The sequence below is a fragment of the Narcine bancroftii genome, chromosome 12 (assembly GCF_036971445.1).
Source record: "Narcine bancroftii isolate sNarBan1 chromosome 12, sNarBan1.hap1, whole genome shotgun sequence".
NCBI lineage: Eukaryota > Metazoa > Chordata > Chondrichthyes > Torpediniformes > Narcinidae > Narcine > Narcine bancroftii.
In genome coordinates, this window is record NC_091480.1 from 73791301 (window position 1) to 73817884 (window position 26584).

The 26584-nt window shown below is 39.1% G+C and overlaps 1 protein-coding gene across 5 annotated transcripts in view; it reads left to right on the forward strand.

The window, feature by feature from the left end:
* LOC138747542 (uncharacterized) overlaps nt 1-26307 on the forward strand; it is a 28471-nt gene extending 2164 nt beyond the window's left edge. Inside the window, exons 2-8 of one of the 5 annotated variants that reach the window (XM_069906847.1) lie at nt 9681-9796; nt 12074-12303; nt 18057-18161; nt 23706-23767; nt 23893-23963; nt 24292-24408; nt 26154-26307. In XM_069906847.1, coding sequence (XP_069762948.1) covers nt 9681-9796; nt 12074-12303; nt 18057-18161; nt 23706-23767; nt 23893-23963; nt 24292-24386 — 679 coding nt within the window. In that variant the 3' untranslated portion in view covers nt 24387-24408; nt 26154-26307. The remainder of the gene's footprint in view (nt 1-9680; nt 9797-12073; nt 12304-18056; nt 18162-23705; nt 23768-23892; nt 23964-24291; nt 24409-26153) is intronic. The other 4 variants (XM_069906848.1, XM_069906846.1, XM_069906849.1 and 1 more) reach the window with 4 other exon arrangements.
* Nucleotides 26308-26584: the final 277 nt, after the last annotated feature.

Consider the following 26584-nt stretch of genomic DNA (forward strand, 5'->3'; position numbering starts at 1 on the left):
GGCATTGCCATGTTTGTTGGATGGCAGTGTTTCTGGTTCGGAAAGTGCAATTGAAAACACTTTGGTAAGTTGTTGCAATGCAAAAGATGGCAAACAAATATCAATGTTTAGTGCCGGCAGTGGAAGAAATACATGCGCAGAATCTTGGCTATGAATCAAGTGAGTTGCTTTGCCCTGGGCATTATTGAACTTTCTGAATGTTGTTGCACCTGTAATAGTCCAGGCCAGCGATGACAATTCCATTACACTTCTCTGCCTGACAGATTGTTAAAAAAATGTGAAATTGAGTTAGTTACACAATTCACAGCTCCTGGCCAGATTGCAGAGCTGTTGAGATTTATGTAGCTGGTCAGTTTCTGTGCAATAAAATGGATCTCAGGATGTTCAAATTGTAATGGTGCTGAAAATCAAGGAGAAAACTCTCTCTCTCTCACCCTCTACGCTGCCCAGCTACCTGCACTCACCCACCCGCCCCCTTACAATCTCTGCCCTGCCCCTCCCCCTTCTCTCTCTCACCCTCTACCCTGCCCACCTACCTGCACTCACCCACCCTCCCCCTTACAATCTCTGCCCTGCCCCTCCCCCTTACCATCTCCCCTGCCCTCTCTCCCTCGCTTTCCCTCGACTTCTGTCTCTGAGTTGTACAGTTCGGCATTTCTACTTCCATTTTAACCTTGGTTTATTCAATATTTTTATTGGTATTTCCCTTTCTTTCTCATTTCTTTCTCTATTTTTTTCCCCCTACCTGGTGTAAGCTTTGCCTAAGTGATGAGTTTTACCTCGAGTCAGAACCTCGAGGTGCCACTCCAAAAGCAAGTGCATAACTTGGGCTGATATTTTAGAGCATCACTGAGCTAGTGGTGGCCTGTCGGCAGAGCTGTCTTTTGCATGAGGTGTGAAATCAAAACCCTTTAGGTGCATGCAAATGAACATAAAAGGATTCCATGAACTAACTGAAGAAGAGTAGATGACCTCCATGTGAATTGGCCAATATTTCTCACTGAACCAATTTCATGGAAAGGCTCCCTTGTTAAGATTAAAAGAAACATCTAGTGATTTTATGGATCAATAAAAGAGTAAAAATATCAAATATCTTTCACGTCCATTTACAGCCGATGGAATATTTTAGATTTGTAGGCTGAGGAATAAGTGAAAATAATTTAATTAGGGGCACGCCAGAAAATTTCAGTATAGAGCATATCACAGGTATTGGCAAGGAGAGTGAATCAATACTTGGTAAATCAAGATGAAAGCAAATGCATAATTAATAGAATCCATCTTGAAACAAGTAGGAAAAGGAATATTTAGTGAGAAGGAATTTTCATATAAGACTTCTCCAAATCAGAAAACTTCACTGTTTTATTGCCAGTTGCATGTTATGCGGTCTCATCTTAAGGAAACACAACAGCCAAATTGCACGCAGCTGCTTTACACACAGTGGTGAAATTAATAACTGAGATTTTCTGAAGTGCCCTCATTAATTTGTTTTCACATATTCCTCGGCCCTACAATGGTTTTTGCATTGGGTAATGCATCTTTTAGATCAAATCAAGACTTCATATGTTTGCAGAAGTTTCACTTCAAGCATATGAAGTATTAGAGATTAGCAGAGGGGTTCATCCTTGCTGGAGTTTTTCAATCAGCATCATTTAAACAAATTATCCAGTGAGGTCAAATTTGTGGGAGGTTGCTGTAAGTAAATTGGTTGTGGCATGGACCTTGGACAATTTTATTTTTGTCTGAGGACAGGACTGAACCTATTGTGGGGTATTTGACACCTGCTAGGTGCTGTGGTGGCAGTGAGCTACCACTAGGGGACTTTGACAGCTGTCAAAGCACGGGAACCACACGCTGGAAGTCTGTGGACTCACAGGATAGCGAGCCTGTGGCTGTTAACCTCTCTTCACCAATGGGAAGAGCTTTAGGCTGGCAAGTTTAAAAAGCCCAGTGCGCTGGTTTTGAGGAGGTTAGTCGGTGGATTGGACTGCAGGCAGTCAGACAGTCAGTCTGCCTGTGCGTGCTCACCCGGCGGCTTCAGCAAGCTGCACGCTGAATTGATTTGTTCACAGGTGCTAGCACTGCTGTCTAGATCCGTATGTCAGTGTGCCCATCCAGTAATTTCAGTTGAAGAAGGAAAACTGAGCTACTTTATCCACGGGTGTCAGCACTGTTGTTCTGACATCATTTTGGGGAACTCTGATAACCAGAGTGTATGTGGACTGACCAGTGTCTCTCCTGTCCCTTTTCAAGAGGAGGACTTTGTTGGCAGGAATCATGGGACCACTCAAGTCAGGGTGTCTAAAGGTGAGGACTCGTATGACAGAAGGTCACGTCTTAACCCTAAAGAGGGCTTCAGAGGTGAGAACCTCTTGTGGTGATTAGGAGGTCCCTGTGAAATTCCCAAGTGAAGGAAGTAAAGGTGATTGTTGCCACATTCGAAACTCAAGCCAGTCTCGAGTTCCCCTGACAGGGATGAAAGTCTACAAAGACCACAGTCATCTGGATACAGCCTCAAACTAAAAGACCAGTGGGCAAGGAACCAAGAAATCTCAAGCCTGGAGACCAGATCTGTGAGCTGTTCCTTCTTGACTGACTGACTTGACGTGACTAACATGGGAATTTTGGTGATTTTTTGGGGGAATTTGAATTTAGGCTGTAATGGTCTGGGTTTTTTTCCCTATTTGATGTATAATGATCTGTTGTTTATATAGAGTTGCCTTTAAGGCTGGTGTTTGGGTGTTAAGTGTATCGGTTAATTCTATTATTGTTAGTTTGTTATTACATTTTGTGTTAAACTTTCGTTTATGTGTTGCTGGGGTGCATAACACATTTCATACATTACAAGTGACAAGTTGTGTGGAGCACCCTTGTGGCCGTTCCCCTCAACAATAAGTGTACTGTTTTGGATACCGTTGGGGGGAAGATTCTCCAGGGACAAGTCGTGGTGGTCACGTCTCTGTCGCAGAGGCTGGACCCTCAGCCCAGAAGGGAAGGGGTGCTAGAAGGAGAGCGATGGTGATTGGGACTTGTTGGATAGGCGAGTGGATAGGAGGCTCTGTGAGCAAGATCAAGGCTCCAGGATGGTATGTTGCCTCCCAGGTGCCAGGCTCAGGAATGTCTCTGATTGAGCTCACAACATTCTGGAGGCAGAAGATGTTGTGGTCAACGTGGGGTCATTGATATAGATAGGAGTAGTAATTAGGTCATGAAGAGGCAATATAGGGTGTTAGGAAAGAAGCTGAAAAGTAGGACCTCACAGGTGGTAATCTCGCAACTGCTGCCTGTGCCATGCGCCAGAGAGGGGAGGAATAGGAATTTGTGACAGATGAATGCGTGGCTGAAAAGTTGGGGCTGAGGTTCATGTTTGTGGATTATTGAGATCCCTTTTGGGGAAAGTCGAACCTGTACAAAAAGGACAAGCTGCACCTGAACTTGAAAGTGGTCAATATCCTAGCAGGCAGGTTTGATTGAGCTGTTGGGGAGGGTTTAAACTAGTTTGGCGGGGGTGTGGGTACCAGAATGTGAGTGCAGAGAATAAGACAGAAGGTTGAAAGCATGATGCTATGTGTTCTGAGTCTGTGAGGAAGGACAGGCATAAATCAGCCAGTTAGAGGGGTTCAAATGTGTCTATTTCAACGCTAAGAGAATTGGGGATTAAAGGGGATGAACTTAGAGCATGGATCAGTATATGGAACTATGATTTTGTGGCTGTTACAGAGACTTGGTTGGAGGAAGGGCAAGATTGGATGATGCAAATATCGGGTTTTGGTGTTTTATAAGGAATAAGAGAGAAGGACAGTAGCATTACTGGTCAGGTAGAGTATCAAAGGTATAGAATGGAGAACGCTGCAGAGGGAATGTCTATGAAACAGTATAGGTGGAAGCCAGAAATAGGAAGGGAGCAATCACTATACTAGGAGTTGTCTATCAGCCCCAAATAGCCCTCAGGACACTGAGGAGCAGGCAAGCAGGCAGATTTTGGTGTGGTGCAGGAATACAGGGTTGTAGTTAGGGGTGATTTCAACTTATCTAATGTTGACTGGCACTTCCTAACTGCAATAGGGATAGATGGGGCAGTATTTGTCAGGCATGTTCAAGAAGGATTCCTGACAGTATTGTGATGGGATGAGGCAAGAACTAACGAGAGTACATTGGAAACAGGTGTTCAAGGTGTAAGAACAGAACTAACGTGGAGGAAGTTTAAGAACCACTTGTGTTGGGTTCAGGATAGGTTTGTCCCACTGGGACAGGGTAAAGATGGTAGGAAGAGGGAGCCATGGTTGACATAACAGGTGAGGCAGTTAGTTAAGAGAAAGAAGGAAACATACACTAGACAGAGGAAGCAGGAAACAGGAAGGGCTCATAAGATGTATATGGTAGCCAGGAAAGATCTTAAGAAAGGACTTAAAAGAGATTGAAGGAGACACGAGAAGGCCTTGGCATGTAGGATTAAGGAGAACCCCAAGGTGTTGTATACATATGTGATGAACAGAAGGTTGATGAGAATGAATGTGGGGCTGCTAATGGACAAAGAAACCACATGCCTGGAAGTGGAAGAGGATGGGGAGGTCTGAAATGAATACTGTACTTTGCTTCAGTATTCACAAGAGAAAAGGACCTTGATCAGGGTGAGGGTGGAATAGAACAAGCTTGTGTGCTGAACAAGTCTGTGGAGATTAAGGAAGAGGAAGTGTTGGATCTTCTTGAAAACACAAGTCCCTGGTCACTAGTCCCTGGGGCTGGATGTGATACCCCTACCCCATAATCCTCTATTTTTCTTTCATCCATGTGTCCATCCAAGAATCTCATAAATGGCCCCAATGTTTGTGCCTCCACCACTGAGATAGTTAGAAATTCTTTCATCAGGCAGACTCAGCATAGATTCCGGAAGGACAGGTTATGTCATGACAGATTTGCTGAAGTTCTGAGCATATAATGAATGGGGAACAAGAGGATGTTGTGGACTTGGATTTCCAGGAAGTGTTAGATAAGGTGTCACATGAAGTATCAGCAAGGATAGAGGACTGAGAAATCATAAAGCCAGTGGTTCTCAACTTTTATTTGCACTCGCATCCCATCTGAAGTAATCCCTCACTGAGCACAGAGCATCTCTGGCTGAGAATTGTTATACTAAGCTATGGCGCTGTGAAGCATGAGCAAGTGAATGGAATTATGAAATAAGCTCATTGAAGGGAGAGCTTGTTTCCCAAACTTGCTGTAGTGGGCATTCAAAGACTACATTTAGAAGTCACCTTTTATTACCTCTGAGTTGTTTAAGAGACGACTTGCGCATAATACCACAGATTTTAAAAGTTTCCAGCTTTAACTTGAGCATGTGTTATTGGAACTATGCATGGAGACTAGCCATAGAGAAAATAAATCTGTTCAATAAATACTCAAGGAATGGAGTTCCCAGTGAAAAGTTTGACTACGTTGCACCCAAAGTTTGAAGCAGTTTCTCAATTTCTCCATCAGTGAAGAATTTTCAGAGCATCGTTACACTGCATTTATAAACCGCAATATAGGTGTAGAAGCCAAAGGGAGACGCTAATGGTATTCTTTCGCAGGGTTACTGCTCTTCTCTGTTTCCCTGCATCACTAGTAGTTTCAGACAATGGTTTTTATAGCCTCCAACAATAATCCAAGTGGCCCTGGCTGATGTTGAGGCACAGCAGTCTGCAGGCAGGGCCCTGAAGGCCTCAGTCTGTAGAGTCATCCACCACAACCCTCAGGGGTGAACCATAGATGAATATTAGCCTTCTCTCCTTGAACGTTCTGATAAAATAATCATTTTATAGGAGCTCTAATAAGGAGCTCTAGATAAGATGACTTCATTGAATGATGGAACAGACATGGCGGTAAAGGCCTATTCTAAATTACTGAGAGGGATTTTCCTGAGCAAATCTATTGTCAGGATGCACAACCATGAAAATAAATCATATCTTCATATTCCCTTTGGACCTGGCCTCCATGCATGTTGACCTCAGTTACACCAGTGGCACCAATATATTTCTTGATTCTGTTCATATTTAAAATTCTATCAATCTCATTTTTGGATATATTCAGTAATAGAGTCTTTACTGTCCCCTTGGGTGATGATTTCCAATGATCCACCACCTTCCTCTCTCCTGGATGATTCCTGCTTCTAGGTGTCCCAAGACATCAACGTGGAAGATGTCAACATTGCAAGTCCCATGAAAATTTTATCTTTCATTGAGATCACCTCTTATCCTTCTGTTTCATTGGAGCAAGGTGTCTCAACTCTTGAGCTCAAATTCTCTTGCAGTAAAGGCCACCATACCATTTGTCTTCCTGATTGTCTGCAGAGCCTGCATATTGGCTTTCAGTGATAATGTGTGCAAGGTTAACCGGTCAAATTGAACATTTCGATCTTGCGCCACTTAAGATCCTCTGTCATATTTTGTTTTTTAACCAAAAACACAATTTGGTTTTCCACGTTGTGTCCCATTTTCCATGTCCTCTCCATTCACTTAGCCTGTTGTAATTGCCTTAAAGCCTCTGTGCATTGTCCTCGTAGCCGACACTGCTCCCGAACTTCATATCGTCACCAAAATTGATCAAGTTGCACTGATCCCCTTATCCATACCATTGGTAGCATCTGGGGCATTGGACTGATCCAGCCCCATTCCTCAATGACGGTTGCCTCTTCACTAATTTCTTTAATTCCTCAACACTTGTTTGCCGCCACACTGTTTTTTTAGCATCATTCTGCCAGCCTTCGTGATGATCTACAGGTACATTTGAACATCCGATGGTGTATGCTAAATATACACTCAACCTGTAAACTACACCACCTGATTTACTATTAAGCACACAATGAAGTCCAGAATAATCAACGAATTTCAATTGAAATCAGTTTCAGGGCCTTTTCCATTTTGATCATAGTAAGCATACGAGGTCAAGTAAGACAAATTATGTTGATGAATAAATTACGACAGCACCTAGTTTGCAAGTCACATTTATAAAACTTGGATATTGAAGGTGGCTACTGTGACAGATTATGTTCTATTTTGTATTGTACATAGATATGTTTTGGGGAGATAAATTATGGCAGTTCTTTTAGTGTTGGTGACATACAAACACTTCAAAACATAGTGGAGCTCTGCTCAAGCCAGATAGACCGGCTCTGAGTGCTTTTGTAAAAGCTTTTGGAAGTGCTTATAGAGACTTCAGTAATGGATTGTTGTTTTTAAAAGCAACAGATGAAAGAACTCAAAGGATTAAGTTCAGAGTCGCAGGATGTCTGGGAGTGCAGCTTGCTGTTCTAAGGGGGTCATGTGGTGTTGCAAGCAGAGAGAGTCAAACAGGCTTTTCTCTGAGTGAGAGAGAGAGTTAGTTCTACAGTTCTACAGTTCAGCAGCAGTAGCTGTGACTGGAACAGGACAAGCTAGCCAGCTTGTGGAAAAACTCCATTTTGAAGACAGGTTGTGAATGCTTAGTTCAGACTAGTCAAAGCCCTTGTGGTCTATACAAGAGGAGAGGACCAGCTGCATAATGTTTCACTTGAAATAAGAGAAACAAAAAGGAACTCTGTGGTGACCTGAAAGAAAGAGGTTATCATGTGGAAAACCCAGATGGGGTTTCTTTGGCAAGACACTGATGTGGCTCATTAGAAGGAATCAGTTTGTATCCAGTGAACAACAAATCTCACTCTGAAAACCGACAAGAACATTCCTGAGCGGTAACCATTTACCTTTCAAGCACCAAAGCCTGGTGAACTTCATAAATGTTAAATTCTGTGCACAGTACAAGAATTTCCTGATACCAGAGAACTTGGAGGAGTGAGAAGTGAGATTGGACTGTGAATCAAAGAACGTTTCTGAACTTACACACACATTACATACACATGCGCTTTGAATTAAGTTAGCTTAAGTAAGTTAATAGTAATAAGTTAGAGTTTAATCCTGTTTTCATGTTTAAAGATAATTAGAAGTAACTTTTGTTTTAGTAACCATTTGTTGTGGTGAATGAATTCAATTGCTGCTGTGTTTGGGCATCCTCTGGGCTTGTAACACTACAAGTGGCTTTTTCTAAGACAGTTATGGAAATCAGTCTATAGTATTCTCGTCTACTTTTATCCAGGGCTACTTGATTTCATTCCTGAAATTTCTTTTTATGGAGTAACAAACCACACAGCCTTATTTTTACTATGAAATTGCAATGACATTTGCAAACTGTATTTAAATATGTCGTGTGATTGAAATTTAATAGCCTGGGATGGAATCTCTGATCATTGACAAGAGTCTGTGCAGCTGGTAAATGCTTAACTTAATAAGATTAATTGACTGCTGTAGATTGATTGAACAAAATTAAAATACATGGAGTAAGGTTAACATGTTTGAGCAAATTCTGAATTTATACGGTTGGATCAAAGAGAATGGGTCTTGTAGGAATGGTCCAATGTGACAGATACTATTAATTAATGTTGAAATTATCACAGTTGGGTCATATTTTAATTTAATTTAGTTTAATTTATTTCAATGTAGACATAACAGGTCCTTTCGGCCTACGAACCCGTGTCACCAAAATACAATAAGAGGAAACCGGAGTCCCACACAGACACAGGAAAAACATAAAAATTCCTTAAAGATAGCACTGGATTCGAACTCCAGTCCCGATCGCTAGAGTTGTAATAGCATTGTGCTAACCACTACACTAACCATCCCCCCACGTGCATCACATGCAGTGAAACTGGGATTTTTGGAGTAAGGGACACATGACAATACAAGAATTGGTGTTAGCTCAGTGTTTAAATGCATAAAATGGCTAATATACTGGAACATTCGTTCCTTTTACAGCCAGTTCAAGGGATGAATGTTCTATCCTTTCTTTTCCCCCTCACAAAAAAAATCATAGCACATCAAGTTTACTCCAAAAGTAGCTGACCTTTTATATACAGCAAGATCTTTCTCAGCAACATAATGAGAGGTTAGTTTATTTAGTTTCTATGTTACACAAGGAGAATTTTCTTGTTATGATAGACAACTTTGTGTGAAGAATATAAGTGATGTTTTTTGTAAAATAATTAGTTTGTAAGGTTATCAAAACTGGAAATAACATTTTAAAAAATAGTATTCACATCTATTGGAACTATGTGTGGTACTAAAATGTGCAGAGGTAGTAAGGAAGTCAAAGTCTTTTTAAAATGCAGTGACTAATTGAAAGATTATAAAAATGTTGAATACTAAGCATCATGTGTCCATTGGTGTCATGCCATGTTGTCCAATAGAACTGGTCCATCCTTATGCATGAATTCACAATCTTCACTATATTTTGTGGGATGCAGGCATTTGTTCAATCACCTGACCTGTTATAGGCTTTTAGAGTGGCATTAAAATGGTGAATGTGAGTTGAGGATGGAATATTTTATTTTTTAATAATCATGTATTCATTTCTGCTTAACTGACTTCATTTTTAGAGACTTGTGTGGAACCAAGCTCTCAGTTCAAATGATGTACAGGTGCCTAACCTTTTATCTGGGATTCCGAACACCAGCAGGGGTCCAGTTCCGACAATCCCAGATAAAAGATTAGGCACCTGTAACCAGCTTTTATGGCAGTTCCGAGCATTGTACAGTTGTGAGTGTTTTCCATTCTCTACAAAGGTACATCGTTGACATTACTTAGCTATTATTTGATTACTACCCTATTACTTTTCAGTGATTTGCCTGATCAAGTGAGATGTTGCCTTTGCTCTGATTTCCAAACCACTGAAATACTCTTCGAGACTGTGAAGACGGAATGTTCAAAGCCATGTGCTAATGACACCTCATGTGGTAGGTTGTATCCACCTATATACAGAAACTACAATTGAATTCATGGATATAAGCATCATTTGAATCATAATGCTTTCATGCCATGTGGTGAACATTTCTTAATGTGACAGACAGCATAACCTATACAAGGAAACTCTGATAATCCATTAACCTTGCCACTTTCGTGTGCCAGACTGGCAGATTTTTCAGGCTAATGGATGTTATTCCTTTTAATACTCCAACCCACTTACAAGGTACTTTTTAAGGTACACTACGAGTATAAGAAATTTTCCAATCAATCAGGTGATCTTAAATGGACCACAGTAAGTGGGATCCTGATGAGTGTAAAGGGAGTAAGAAAACTGGGCCCTGGTGTGCTGGAGGGAGTGCAGGAAACAAGTCGCTAGTGAATTTAAAAGGACCTAGATATCGAGCCATCGTGATATCTGAACAATGGAAGAGAAAATTATTGGAGTTTCACTTTTAAAATAAAATTCTCCATCAGAAATCCACAGTGAAGCTGTTTCCTGCTCATTGGCCAACTTACAAAGAAACCTATTGCATTTTGTACATCATGTGGCTTGTTAAGTGAAACCTATAAAAGTGTCAGTACTGAAAATAATGATTTCAAAGGGGTGGTTCTTAAAAGTAAATAGAAAAAAATTGCGCCAAGCAAATAGTCAGAATATATTTCTCTTTTCATTAACTTTTTATTTAAGGTCTCTCATTAGAGTGAAACATAAAAGTCTGTAGATGTTCTGCTTATAGTCAAAGCAAAGAAATGCTGGAGAACCTTAGCTGGCCTCACAGCATCCATAGGAGGTAAAGATATATCACCAACGTTTCAGGCCTGAGCCCTTCCGCAAGGTACCCTGAAATGTCAGTAATATATCTGTACATCTTATAGTGGCTTCGAGAGCAGCTCAGTTTCTCCAGTATTTCTGTTTTTTGACTAAGGTTTCTCTTAATGAATAAATGCATAATGAATATTTAATCATTGGATTGGGAATATACTTACTGATCTTAGATAGTCTAAAAGTTAATGCTGGTCCTTAAAAAAAGAAGCTAAGGAATAATTCTGGGCAGATTTCAATTCCAAATCTACCCAAGTGGATGATCAAATTTATCAAAGTAATAAATCCAAAACATCATATTGCAAATATTAACTGTCCAATAATAAAATCTCAAATTCGGTAAGGCCATACAACCATCTTTCTTCAGTTTCTGTAAGTGAAGTTTATTCAATCCGGCCCCCTTACAATTCCAAATAGAAGATGAAATCTTAGAATCAATATTATCAAAATAAGATTTTGGAATAAAAATTGGGACAGCTTTAAATTTATGGAATATTATCATCTTAACAGCATTAATACAACCAACCAAAGACAAAGTCAATGGGGACCATTTAGTAAAAGATTATTTCACAAACTCTAATAAAAGGAGAAATTTTTAATTTAAACAAATCTTTTCCAAGTGATTTTAACACCTAAATAAGGAAAACACCATTTAACAATCTTAAATGGCATATTACCATAAATAGGATCATGTGAGTTTATTGGGAATAATTTACTTTTATGAAAATTCAGTTTATACCCAGAAAAACTCACAGAGAGCATTGCAGGATAGAATTAGCAGGATCTGAAATATAGACTAAAAGATCATCTGCATACAGAGAGACTTTAAATATTTAATCTCCTCTACTAATACCTTGAATCTCATATGAATTACAGAATGCACTTGCAAGGGGTTCTAGCACCTGATTAAAAAGTAAAGGGCTGAGGGGACAGCCTTGTCTAGTACCTTGAAACTATTTGAGTGGGGAAGATTTTTGATTATTAGTAATAACTACTGCAGTTGGTTCAAATAACCCAGGAATTAAAACCAGAATTAATTTGAACCTTTCCAAAATTTCAAAGAAGCATGTCCATTTAACTCTATCAAAAGCTTTCTCCACATCTAATGATACTAAACATTCTGAAATCTTAGATGAAGCAGAATAGATGATATTCATTAGTCTTCAAACATTAAAATGTGAATATCGCAGTGTAATGAATCCAGTTTGACCTTTTGCGATAATCTGAGGAAGAATAATTTCTAACCTATTAGCTAAAACCTTCAAAAGAATTTTAGAGTCAACATACTTTGATGAAGGGCTGAAGCCAGAAACGTCAGTTATGTTTCTTTACCTTTGCTACATAAAGGGCACAGCTTGACCAGCTGACCTTCTCCAGCATTTTGTGTTTTTTACTTCATCCTCGGTATCTACAGAATTTTGTGATTTACTTCTTCCCAAAATAGAACACCTAATGAAGCTCTTTGAAGGGAAAGAGTATTTACCTGAAGTGGGATCTTGGAATTCTTCTCTTTTGAGTCCAAACGTAAAAGAAGAAGGAGAGGGCAACAAAACAGAGACATTCCCTCTACCAATAACCCGACCTGAACAGAAGCAAAAACCGTACATGGAACATGGAGAAGGAAAAGGAAAACACGCACCCATCTCTGCTGAAATATATACAGAAGAGCCAAAGGTAATTTAACACTATTTCAAAAATCTTGAGAATATACCTGTGATCATTTTGTATATTTAATTCTTTGATCTTTGTCTATAGTTTAATATCCAGCAGTAGCTTTATTTTTTTAATTCTAATTTCATATCCTCTCTATTTCCTTTAAAATTACTTTTGGTTTAGTTCTATTTGAAATAACCGTGTGACTCACTTCTGTGGCCTTCATAAGCAAATCCCACATTGGTGTGGAAAAGTCCGTTTTAATTCCCATGTACCATTCAGAATTTTGAATGTGCTATAAACTTTCTGTCCACAAAATTATTTCCTGTCTGATGATTTAATGTCAACATTTCTACCAGGGTAAACCTTGTAGAGTAGAAATCCAAAAATCCGCACTGCTCAGGGGTTGGGTCGGTTCACATTTTCCAGATTCTCAGGCAATACTTTCAAATTCAAATTTAAGGAGGAATAAAGAAGAGTTAAACAGGTAAATCTTGACACTTTATTCATTAGCAAATACATCATGCTTCATTGATCAAAATGAGCAATTTAAAAAAAATAAAGTCAACACGCCAAAAAAACATGGTTGCTTGTTTCTGCTCTGCATCTCTGGTGCTTATGCATGCACGCGTGCACATAAAAGCCCGCTAAATTGTAAAGGTTTGAGAGTTTTTGAAAAGCCCAGATTGCTGGTATCCAGATGTTTGGACTTTTACTGCATCAGTATTTTATCATGCTAGTCCTTTTCTGGCATTTTGTAGATAAAGCCCTTCAGCACAAAAGCATTGTCTCAGTTCCCCAGTTTTCTATCATTGTCTTTGTCTCCAATGACCTCCTTTGGCATTCAGCATTCATTGGTTTTCGTTTAAAGGTCCTTGGCTTCGGCATGTTTGTAGAATTGCACAGATTTCTGACTCTAAATCAAAACATGAGCTGCTCTCCAAGCCCAAGTGTAGAATTTGCTTCTCCCCAAGCTCTAAATCCATCCGCGACAACTTCAGTTATCACCTTCAATTCCACTTTTCTGCTGGTCTCCTGAATGCTTTCTCCATCACTTTATGTTTCTTCACATTACTAATAGTATTTGCTGGTCAGTTAGCAAATCGAGTGAGGAAGAATGTCAACTAATGGTTACAGTGCCGCAACCAGAATGTAGGATGTGAATGTAGTCATTGATTTGCTGGTTGGTGAAATAATTGATGTGCTCAGTGGCCTGGACTTGTAATGTGTAATCACGAAATCACTTGCAGCATTGGGAGCAGATTCCAGAGAAATAATTTTACTTTTTTTAAAACTCGTTTTTCCCCAGAGAAATAATTCATTGACCTCACTATCAATTTTCTCATGTAGGGGATTCATTTCACATCTCGAGCTTCTAAGCAAGGAAGATAACCCTCTCCTATTAATGAGAATTTCAAGGGCGATGTCTGGGAAGTGAAGTCATCAGACTCACACTTTGAATTCATTGTTCTTAGTGCTGTTCTAAGGAAACATTCCAGTGGTTGTCAGCGGTGAATACCATTTATACCGGCATATAACACTACTTCTGTATAAGACTGTGGTGCGCTGTTAGACAGAATCAGACACACACAAGGTAAAGACTGAACAACAGGCTTTAATCCACAAAAACCTCCATAGAGCCAGGCTGGCTGTTGCTTATATCCCGGAGGGTGATTGACACCCAACCGGGTGGGGCTTGATCCATTCAGGCCGACTGATTGGCAGCCGGCCAGGTGTTGTCCTGTCCCCATACACTCCTGCAGGTACAGACGTTGCCCCCTGCAGTAGGCTGGTGGTGTACCACCACAAAGACGACCCCCTGAATTTCCACCAAAAGTGTAGGTTTTAAGCTATATTCATTGCATAAGACGATCCCAAGTCCAGCACTTAGTGCTGACCTGTAGAGTGCTGCTTGCTAGGCACATTTAACATATTAATTCACAATATATTAAAAGCAAATTACCCAGTAAAATTTAAATTTTATTTGCATATTGTGGTGCAACGACGGTATAGCTATTATGAATGTACTGTATTAGCTGTCCCACCCCCTGCAACTGCAACTCCTCCCCTCCCAGCCAATAAAGGCTGTTATGCCCAAATTCCTCCCTCAGTTCCTGCCTTGGAACTGGCCAGCACATGTGAGATGTGTTGATGTCTTAAGATGATTAAAGCCTATTAATCACAACTCTCTGTCTAATGTGGTTAATCAATAGCACTACAATTTAATCACCTTAAATTTTGGACCATGAACAAGGCAATACGGGCAGATAAACTGGACCTTAAGTCTAAACCTTGTCGGAGCCACAGATTGTCTGGAGCTGTTCTAAGAGGGTCGTGTGGTTTGGCAAGCTGAGAGAGTCAAACAGGCCTTTTCTGTGTGTGTGTGTGTGTGTGTGTGTGTGTGTGTGTGTGTGTGTGTGTGTGTGTGTGTGTGTGTGTGTGTGTGTGTGTGTGTGTGTGTGTGTGTGTGTGTGTGTGTTAGAAAGAGAGTGAGAGACACACACATAGATCAGTTCTAAAGTGTTACAGTCACCAATAGCAGCTGGTACTGGAACAAATCAAGCTGGCAAGCTTGTGGAAAACCCAATTTGAAGGATGGATTTTTATTTCAGCCTGGTCAAAGCCCTTGTGGTTCATGCAAGAGGAGAGGACTGGCTGTCTAATGTTTCACTTGGAATAAGGGAAACAAAAAGGAACTCTATGATGACCTGAAAGAAAGAGGTTATCATCTGGAGAATCCTGAGGGGGCAAGTTTCGTCAGCAAGACACTGGAGTGGCTGATTAGAAAGGAATCAGTTGTGGATTTCTGGAACAATAAATCTCTCTCTGAAAACCGATATGAACTTTCCTGAACGGTAACCATTTATCTTTCAAGCACCAAAGCCTGGTGAACTTTATAAATGTTAAATTCTGTGCACAGTATAAGAATTGCCTGCAACCAGTGAACTTGGAGGAATGAGAAGTGAGATTGGACTGTGAACCAAAGAACTTTTCTGAACTTACACACACACATTACATACACATGCACTTAGAATTAGAAGGGAGTTAAGTTAGGTTAGTTAAGTCAATAGAGATAAGTTAAAGTGTGATTTTGTTTTCATGTTTAAAGATAATTAAAAGCAACTTTTGTTTAAGTAGGCATTAGTCTTGGTGAATATCTATTGCTGCTGGGTTTATGGGTCCTCTGGGCTTGTAACAATATTCATAAAGAGAATGGTGGCAATGTGTTCAATAATTGCACATGAAGCAACAACCTAAACCAGGTAGATTGTGACATCAATGTTGGTTTGATGGAAGTGGTGCTAAAATAATGCAGCAAAGATGAATGTTTAACCTGCACAAAGGACTCAGCATTTGGGAGAAAGAATATCTACCTTAAGTATTGAAATAAATCAGTTGTCCCCAGAGTTTGATCATGCTCAATTTACAGGTACATTGGCTAGCGAGAAATCCTCATTTGTATTTGTGGACCTAGTCATTTCCTAAGATTTCCAGAAAATGGTGAGCCAGCAGTAAGGATTTTGGCCGAATTTCAAAGATTCCTCTAAATAGGTGAAGCACAAAATCTAGGGTTTGGGGTGGGGGGGTAGGCAAGGGGTGAGATTTTAAAAATTGACAATCTGAAATGCTTCTGAGAAGCCGTTCATGCAAACAGAAGCTTTGAACTGCCCAAGAGGTTCTAGCTGCTGCCATTCTGTCTGCATTCCATCATTGCAGTGGAGCGTAGAACATCAAACCCCTGAAATTTCTCAGCAGTTACTTCAAGTTTATTATCACTTGATTGTACATGTACAACCCGATTAAAATAGTGTCCCTCCAGACCATGGTGCATGCACAAAAATACACAATACACAGTACATAATGATCTCATAAATGATCAAAATAAATTTCTGTAAATATTTGGGGTGATTTGCTTGATTACAGGATACTCTTCATCAATCTCACAGCCTGCAGGAAAAAGCTATTTCCCAACCTGGCAGTCCTGAAGTTGATGCTCTTTACCTTATTCTTGATGGCAGTGGGTTAAAGATACTGTGCTCTGGATGAAAAGGATCTTCTATAATTCCTAGAGCCCTATTTAGACGGCACTTCCAGTAAATGTCACCAAAAGAGGAAAGGGAGACCCATTATCCCTTTGGCTGTTTTAATTATCCTCTGTATAGACTTCTGGTCTGATCCTTTCCCGCTACCATATCACATAATGATGCAACCACACAGGACACTCTCAATTATACTCCCATAAAAGGTTGTCATGAGGTGGGTTGGTAGCCTTCCCACCACTCCCCACCACCACCCCCCCCACCCCAGCCTCCTTCAGAAGTATAGGCTCTGCTACACATTCCTTACTAATGAGGAGGTGTTGTGAGTCCAGGATGGGCTATCCTTTTATGCACGCCAGGAAACTTTGTGTATATGTGCCACGCTTCTTTGGATCCTCAACTTGGTAAGCTTACAGGAAAAAAGACAATTAATTACAAAGCATCACTACATAGTGCTGTAGAAAATAGCTTATCCTTGTAATTCTGCCAAATGACCTAAACGAATACTTTGCTTCAGTATTCACAAGAGAAAAAGACCTTGATCAGGGTGAGGTCGGAACAGAATAGTTCAAGAGTAGAGAGGTCATGTTGCAACACTACAAGTCTGCGGTGAGAGAACACTTAGAACATTGTGTTCATTTCTGATCACCTCAATACAGGAAGGATGTGGAAACCATGGAAAGGGTGTAGAGATTTACCAGGAGATTGCCTCAATTGGAAAACAAATCTTCTGAGGCAAGATTAGCAGAGCTGGGACTTTCTTCTTTGGAGTAAAGAAAGATGAAAGGAGACTTAATAGAGGTCTACAAGTCCCCAGTGCCCGTTTCCCAGGGCAGGATTAGCAAACACCAGAGGACATGAGTACAAAGTGAAGGGAGGGAAGTTTAAGAGAGATATCAGCGGTAAGTTTTTTTACATAGAATTCTGGGTGCCTGGAATGCCTTGCCAGTGATGGTGGTGGAGTCTGAATCATGATGGGCATTTAAGAGACTCTTAGACAGGCACATGGATGGAAGAAAAATAGAGGGTTATGCGATAGGGAGGGTTTAGTACTATTTTGTAAGGAATACATGGGTCCGATTATGCAAAAAATACTCTGCATTTTATATTTGTGAAGCAAGCCTGCAATTCTAGCTTCACAAAATTAATCTCAAATTTGAAAACAATGATGACTCCAGCCAAGAAAGAGTAATATACAGTACTTGTGCTCGAGGCTAACCAAAGCAATCAAATTTGGAGAATAGATAATTATACTTTTTTCTGTTATCCTTAGTCATGCTACTGCAGAAAATATGAAGCAGTATAAAAAAGGAATGAAATGTGTCCACAGTTAACTTTTCTGACTTCAAACATTTTGTTTTTATGCGTGTTCTACCATGAAATGTTTAAAATGAAAATTAAGAAATGGCTGGTAAGATGAAAGCAAGTTTCTGAGCTTGCCGGGGTCATCCGTGCAACAAGGTGAAGCTGGGTTCCAAGTTGGAACACTATGTTTGCTGGAGGAACTTCAAATGGTAGGAGAGTAGAATTGCATTTTACTGGACTACTCCCTTATTGAGAGGAACCAATAAAGCTCCACAAAATAAATCATGAATATTATTGAAATGCTGTAATTTCTTCTTTGAATGGATCATATTCTGCTTACAAATGCACATCTCCTTGACCCTAATCTCTTATTTTACTTACAAACTTAACCTTCTCTCTTATGTCTTAATAAATTCTGGGTTTTTTTAGAAGCCGCTGGGTTTATCGTCAGTGCAGTATGGGCACAAATTTCTGCTGAGTGTCGCAATTATTGTGGAGGTGATGATTATTGCTGCAGTGGTTTCTCTGATAGAGGTAGGTTTCTACCTGATATTTTATCATCACATGTTTAGTAGGGAAAAATATAAAGTTGATGAGGAGCATCCAGTGCTTTCAATTGTTTCACTCATTTAAATTAATGATAGAAGTTCAGTAGCACAGAATTGGGGGCATTGACTTCAATGCCTAAACTAAATAACACTCTGGATGAAGACTGGAGTTTCCAATGTTTCCTTCTGATCGCATTGACCAAAACAAGACTATGAAGGCTATTGAAATTTTCATTATCTTTACCTGAAGGTAATATTTAATTATCTGGTTCATATTTAAAAATCAGCATATTCTAATTTAGGCCCGGCAGCACCTAGAGTAACAGTTCGTATTTATTTTAGAGGGGGTATAGCTGTATCACAGTGTGCTGTTTTGCTTGACAAATTGGAATTTGGTACAGTATTTGTTTTGGGAAGGTGTGAGTATGAATTTTGATGGGCAGGATAAGGAGATTGATAAACTTCTCTTCCAATTTTCTGGACGTGTGCAGGGCAAACTCCCCTTTATCCTAAAAGTAACAAACTAAATTTAAATTAGGCATGCAACTCAATAACATGCCCTTCAGGCCCAAAAGCCCATGTCGCCCAATTTAACCTATGGCCCCCATACTTTATGAAGGGTGGGAGGAAATCAAAATCCCCAGACAAAACCCACACAGACACGGGGACAATGTAAAAGTTTTGTCACATCTCTACTGTCTAACATTCGTAGTGGCTACGTCACTTCCCATATTCAGAACATGAAGTTCATGACTGATATTTGCAACAACCAATATACACTTAATTTTATCACACGACAAACAAAATTAATGTTTCAAAGGGGTCAGCCCTTCCATCTAGAAGCATCTCATAATAAATTAATCATAATATCACTCCTTGACTTGGTATATATTGAAATCACAGATTGTACTTCTCTGGACTGATCAGGTTATTACATTTATCATGATTTATGCTTAAAATCTTAATCTCTGTGGATTGATAATTGGCAAATTTGTGTGGACTATCAACAGCACTATTTCCCAGTTCTTAATTGCTATCAATGCTTCTGCTGGAATATGAAGCTACCTCTTAATTTCAGTTTGTACACAAATCCTTGGCTTGGCTTCGCGGACAAAGATTTATGGAGCAGTAAATTGTCACATTTCCTTAGAAGAAATGTGTACAGTCATAGATTCGTGCAACACACGAATAGGTTTATCAAGGTTTACTACATCTCCATGCCAAAACAATCTAGTCACATTTACAAAATAAATTGTAATATTTCAAAATAATATCTGCATGAAATGAGGAAGAAATTACTTGAGGAGGTTTACACAAAGGAAAGTTCAGGTGGAGTAAACACACAATGCTGGAGAAACTCAGCTGGTCAAACAGTGTCCTTTATAAAACAAAGGTAGAAATACATAACCAACGTTTCGGGCATGAGCCCTTCACCAAGGTATAATTTTTATACTTTGAATATGAATTTTGATGGGCAGGATAAGGAGATTGATAAATTTCTCTTCCAATTTTCTCGACGTACATAGAGCAAACGATCATTATACCAAGGAATATGTCGTTTTACCTTTGCTCTATAAAGGACACTCTTTCACCAGCTGAAGTTTCTCCGGTATTGTGTATTTAATTTAACCATGGTATCTACAGATTTTCATGATTTACTTCCAAAGTACAGGTGGAGATTTTATTGAAATATCTGCAGGATATGAGCATCACTGGCAAGATCGCCATTTTTTATCTGCTAATGACGTACCCTTGCAATGAACGTGGTGAGTTTCTTTCTTGGAGTCTTGGTGTTTCTTTCTAAGTGGTTGGGTTTGGAGCTTTTGGAGTTGCTGGTGAAGAACCCTTGACAGTTTTCTGCAGTCCATCTTGGGGAAGGTGCCTGCTGAAGCCATGGCTTGCTGTGTTTGGAGGGAGTGAATGTGGTAGATTAGTACCAATCAGTTTTACTTACCAATTGCCCGAATGTGGTCAGGACTGACTGTATAGAGGCAGAGATTACTTTTTAACCTAGGTGTTGTGATGAAAATGAACATGGCAACCATCAGTCAACTCCCCTACTTTCAACTATATGATGGAGAGAAGAGAGGGTCATTGATAAAGTAGTTGAAGATGGTCAGACCTAGATTTCTGCTTTCAGGAAAACCTGACGCAAAATGCTGAACTTAATATTAAGTGGAGACTAATATTCATCATTTGTCCATCTGTCCTTCATCACTCATTGCCCTTTACCATTGGTATTGTGTGCTCATGTAACTTTCATTGTTAATCGCACACTGTCTCCTGTGTTGCAATTGTTATTGTCATGAACAAGCCACAAAATTCAGTGTTTTACATCAGCATCATATTGCAAACATAACCATCTTACAGCAATACCATAAAAAAAATTAAAATAGCAGTGTCGGAACAGTAAGGCAGTGTCTATGGTTCATTGATTATTCAGGAATCTGATGGCAGCGCGGAAGAAGCTGTCCTTGTGCCGCTGAGTGCTCGTCTTTAGGCTCCTGTATCTTTTCCCCAATGGTAGCAGAGTGAAGAGGGCATGGTCTGGGTGGTGGGGTCTTTGAGAATAGAGGCTACTTTTTTTAAGACACTGCCTCATGTGGATGTCCATTATGGAGTGACGTCTGGTGCCTGTGATGTTGCAGGCCGAGTTAACAACCCTCTGGAGTTTATTCTTATCTTGAGAGTTGGCGCCACCTTACCAGGCAGTGATCCAACCTGCCACAGTGCTCTCTACGGTACACTTGTGGAAGTTCACGAGTCTCTTTAGTGACTAACAAATCTCCTCAGGCACCTCATAAAGTATAGCCGCTGGTGAGCCTTCTTCGTGATTGCATGAAAGTGGAGGCTCCAAGACAGATCCTCAGACATGTTAACCCCCAGGAATTTGAAGGTCTTGACCCTCTCCATTACTGAGCCCTCAATGAGGACTGGATTGTGTTCCTCTGACTTCCTCCTGAAATCCACAATCATCTCCTTGGTTTTGCTGACGTTGAGCACAAGGTTGTTTACCTTACACTATTCAACAAGCTGATCTTTCTTACCCCTGTACTCTTCCTCATTGCCACTTGTGATTCTGCCGACAACTGTAGATGGCATTGAAGTTGTGCCTGGCCACAGAATCGTGGGTATATAATGAGTAGAGCAGTGGGCTAAGCACGCATCCTTGGGGTGCGTCTGTGTTGATGATTAGTGAGGAGGAGACATTGTTTCCAATTCGTACTGACTGTGTTTTTCCAATAAGAAAGTCAAGGGTCCATTGCAGAGTGGGGTACTGAGGCCTAGAGTTTGTAGCTTCTTGACCAGCATTGAGGGAATCATGGTAATGTATGATTTGCTGTTTTTGAGGTGATTTCCCAATGTTCCCACTTAATTTCTAGTTGTATACAAGGCTGCTCCTGCCATCCTCTTTCACTTCAACATCCCTTTTTTTCCTCTCTGGTATTGTGCAATTACATCACTAGAAAGGTGAATTTTGTTACTAATGCATTAATTAAGTTTACTTACCACTTTCCAGGCTTTTATACTGCCATAATATGTTGCCCTAAAAATTCAATTTCCTTGAGGTCACAGATTCCTTCCTTTTGATAATTGGAACCCCTCCTAGTCTCTGTTTGTAGCCTTCTCCATTTATTTGAGAGCAACAGATTGAATCATAATTGACGATCTTCAACTTTGTGTAGGTGAGATCATTAGTCAGGGATAATGGAGTTGATCTTGAAAAGTTAGCATTTGGGGAAACTCAGGCCAGAGTGGATTTAGGTGCAGAGCTCAGTCTGGGAGGTGTAAGGCTGTGAAGTGGAAGGATTTTCAGGAATTGTTATTGTGTTGAAGCAGGACTAATGTCTGTGCACAAGTTAGTACTAGCCCCGTAAAGATCAAAAACACACCGTTAACTAATGCAGAAGACCCAAGTCAAGTACAATCAGCACTGATGTACAGACCATGCTGTTAAAAGTAGCCAGTAGCTAACTCAGGACATATGGAAAGACGAAAAAAGCAAATGCACAAGGATCTTGGAATGTCCTGTGGCGGAGGGCAGAGCTAGTAACGAGATGGCCCAATTGTCTGTGAGCAACCCAGGATGATAGCAGCAATAATACTACTTGGTTTAAACATTTTAATTCATCAATTATAAAAAATATATGTGGATTCTGGTGAAAGACTCCCATTTTCAGTCAAGTTTTTTTCCTATTGGCAGAGGAAGATACTGTAGGATTGACATGAGTGATTTCTAGTCATGCCTCATATCTCCCAAATATATGGACATTAAGAAGTGTTTTGTCATGCAAATCAACCTTCTGAACTAAATCCAACCAGCATTGAAACCTAGTGTCAATTTGGAAGATTAAAAAATGGCCAAATTGGAGGACAGATCAAGAAAAGGCCGACTGGCCAGAGAAAGGAAAATCAAAAGTGACTGAATCAGCCAAATCAGAATAAGATTTGGCACCTGACTTGTAAAAACTTTCAAACATTCAGAGTTTGAGTTATCATTTATCACCTGACTGAAAAACACCATTAAAATAATAAAAACACTGGAAACATTTGAGTGGTTTTTAACATAGTTTTAAGATGTGGCATTTTATATAAATCAGACCAAATGTTGAGAGAATATATACGTAGTGCAAAAGAAGTGCTCCACATTTGGAAAGATAATCAAATGCACGTGGATAGGTTTGAGTGTTTTGCACAACCAGTGCTGAGGATCTCATGGCAGGGTCACATATTATAATATTGGGCTCAAAGGATGTTGTGGCAATATCATTGCCAGCCCAATGATAGAATTTTGTCTGAGGATAATTACCATATTTATGCATCTTGCAAATAATGGAAAGCAAAAGTGAATCACTTTCTATCAGTCACGTATCCTTTGGATTCATTTAATTTTAAATCTACTTGCACTGTATGCTTTTCTTTTGTAGTTTATATTTTATTACAAAGAACAGTTATTAGGTTTACAAAAATTGTAATTCCATTTTACATTTTTAACATTTTTTTTTAATTTTATTTTTCACACTGTGAACCATATCAATCAAAATACATACAAACATTTCCCTCTTAAATATACACAGTGGCATTTTCTCCCCTTTTTTCCGTCTGACCTTCCCTCCCCCCTCCAAACGCATTAAACGTTCAACATATATAATACAATAAAACCATTAAACAATGCCATCACACAATGAAAATAAAGAAGAAACTTGTGACATCTACTATTACACACTGGATCAAGTCATTTTGTCTTTTTATCATTTTAGGGGGTGGAGGTCTGAGGCAAGCCCTCTCTGTTATGTTCCATGTATGGTCCCCAAATTTGTTCAAATAATGTGACTTTATTTTTTAAATTATATGTTATTTTTTTCCATTTATTCATTTCCATGTACCATTGCTGTATTCTCAGGCTCTCTTCTGATTTCCAAGTTGACATTATACATTTTTTTGCTACAGCTAAGGCTAGCATAATAAATCTTTTTTTGCGCTTCATCCAGTTTGAGGCCTAATTCTTTACTTATATTATCTTTGATAGATTTACTCTCGAAGGTTGAGACGAAAGGCACGATTTGCTCCTTGTAAAAAACATTCGAGGAGGTAAAAACATTCCCTTTGCATTAAGTAATGAAATGTAATGTTCCATTTTGGCTTTTTATAACCATGTCTTGTGTAAAAGAAGCTCTATAGAAATGTCAACAGTTCTGTGTGTTTTGTGCACACAGCCCTCTGAAGAAACTTACAGAGCAAATAACTAGGAAGAAATCAAAAGATGCACCACAACCAGTAACATCAGGTTTTGATTATTTTTCCCCTCTTTGCTACCTTTAACCAACGTTAACTTTGCAACACTCTGTGACTGTGATTCTGGAGGGTCTCTCTATTTTGCTTCTCTTATTCTGCACTCTAAGAGGGGTGAGGTGGGTGGGGGAAGGAAGAGTGCAGGGCAATACTGATGGTGTTTCTGTTGTACAGCAGGCATAAGTTAAAGGGTATCAAGTCTGTTGTTACATTTTTAATGTATTATGAGGTGACTATAAAAGAAATGTTGAACCTTCAAACAAACTGTTTCAATAATACATTCACTTTCATTTAATTATTTAAATTACTGTGTTTATTATCAGACACTCTTATTTCAAGAGGACATACAATTGGCTGCACCATTTTGGCTTCAGGAATTGTATCAGCCAGTCAGTCTGTCACCATTTTGATCGAATAAAATATAGTCACTTGGAGCCTAGGTGAGACCCTTGTTCATGGCACGATTCAGTTAATTTAGTAGCAAGCCCAGATAGGTTCAAAAAGTTTTCACAGAACAGTATGATCCCATCAGAGAAGTGCAAAATATCTTGTATAAGGAATTTTATGTGTATAATTAGTATAATTTTTGTATTCAATATTATTTTTGGACATAGTACGAGTTAGGATTTAATTGTTTAATGATTCGAATGATAGAATTTGATGTCCTGAACAAAATAAGTTATGTGATAATTATGATAATGCTTTAGAAAGAAAAGGTTTATTAACACATGACATGGCTGCACATGGCTTACTAATCTCCAGGACACCATCCATGGAGGTAAAAAGCGAGTCTTTGGCTGCCCCGAATTATTGTTATAAGACACTATGACTATAATTATAATAATTACTGTCAAAAAGAAAAACAAATACACAGAATATATCAATATACTAAACAGATACAAGCAAAGGAAAAGTCGATTATTGAAATTGTCAGCTTCATGTAAAAAGCAGATTTTCTTCAGCATTCAATTCCTTTGATAGGAAAGTAATTCTCTCATTATCTTCCGAGAAGTTAGTAACTTGATCTGGAAAGAAAAGGACATATGATACATTGGTACTTCTGCTTTCAGCCCTGCTGTAGAAAATGCAAAGACTTTGAATTTCTTCATCTTGCTCATTACGTTGTTGAAATGCACTTTCTTTTACTTTCTACATCATTATTAGCTGGGCCTTCAAGTCACATTCTTGATTGTTTTCTGTAGTCAGCTGTCCTGTGTTATGAACCAATGACTTGTTACCTTTCAAAAGTTGAATCTCCTCCTTCAACCTTTTGCATCTTGATAAAGTTGAATTTCTTCCCTCAATCTCTGTTTTCATTTCTTTCGCAGTTATTCTTTTCTTCCGCTTTCTGGCTTTGTGAATTCTATCAACAATTAATATCTCATTAATATCTAATATCTCATTTTCATCTATTGATGAGAAAAATAATTCCTTCAATATTGGTTTAGTTGCCTTTGATTTATTTTCTTTTCTTCAGAAGTGAATTTCTTATTTAGTCTTTTGCTGTTCCCACAACTCAAGTTTTGCAACTGAACTCCTGTTGGCATTTGCCGCTGACTGTTCCTGAGCGATGTGATTTTTTTCTTTCTAATGATCCATTGATTGTCCATCATAGTTCTAATAGTGCAAGGTCCATTTCCTTCTTCATGATTGCATTGATGAGGCAGGAACTTCCTTCAGCCTTCTGCCTTCCTGGACATTTGAGTTTCCAACCCAGCATTTATTGAGAAAGAAGATGAGTAATTCTCTGATTTGTGCCTTTAGCTGGGAGAGTGCTTATTTGTGTGCTGGATCAGTTAGTGTTGCAAGGTCTTCAAACAGATTGCTTTAAAGACCATGATATTGCTTCTCAATGGGAATAATTTTATTGTGCTCAGAGTGCTAAATTATATTTTAAAAATAGATACCAGATACATGAGTGATTAATGACCAAATCATTGTTCTTTGGTTGTGGTGACAACTTTCCAAATGTTCTCTCTATTTGAACACTGCTGAGGTAGCACATGACCCAACTAGACTGCTATGGCCCTCCTTTGAGATGACAATCCTTGGACTCCTTGTTAGGACCTAAGCTGTCAAGAAAAAAATAGAAATAGAGGATAATTAGACATGGAAAATAGTTGTATTTAAAGTTCTGTCTTAGTTCTTTGCTTTATTTGTAAGTTTATTCTTTGTTCTCTGACAGCGGGATTCCATAAGGAGTTTTTTGGACAAATCAACACATTTTCACTTCACAAGGAGCATCCTTGTACTTTCTTTGAGAAGAATTTTAAAAAATATATAATGTATTATCACTTGTTAGTTAATAGTTTTATAATATAAATAAATGTTGTTCTTTATGTGCAAGTATTGAAACTGTTTTTATGATATAACCGCCTGCGGAAATGTCTGTTATGTATCACTTGTGTAAACTATTTCTTACAGTTTCAGCTTCAAAAAAAAGGACATAAATTACTATGAAATGTCAAAATACTGTCTGATAATACACAGGGTAAAAATCCATGCCCAGTAGCATTTACAGGCACTGCTAAACATTGTCATGTATAAACATCAAGGTGTTGTCTTTCATGAAAAAGTTGAAATATAAACTCACCATTATTGAATAATTTATGTAAA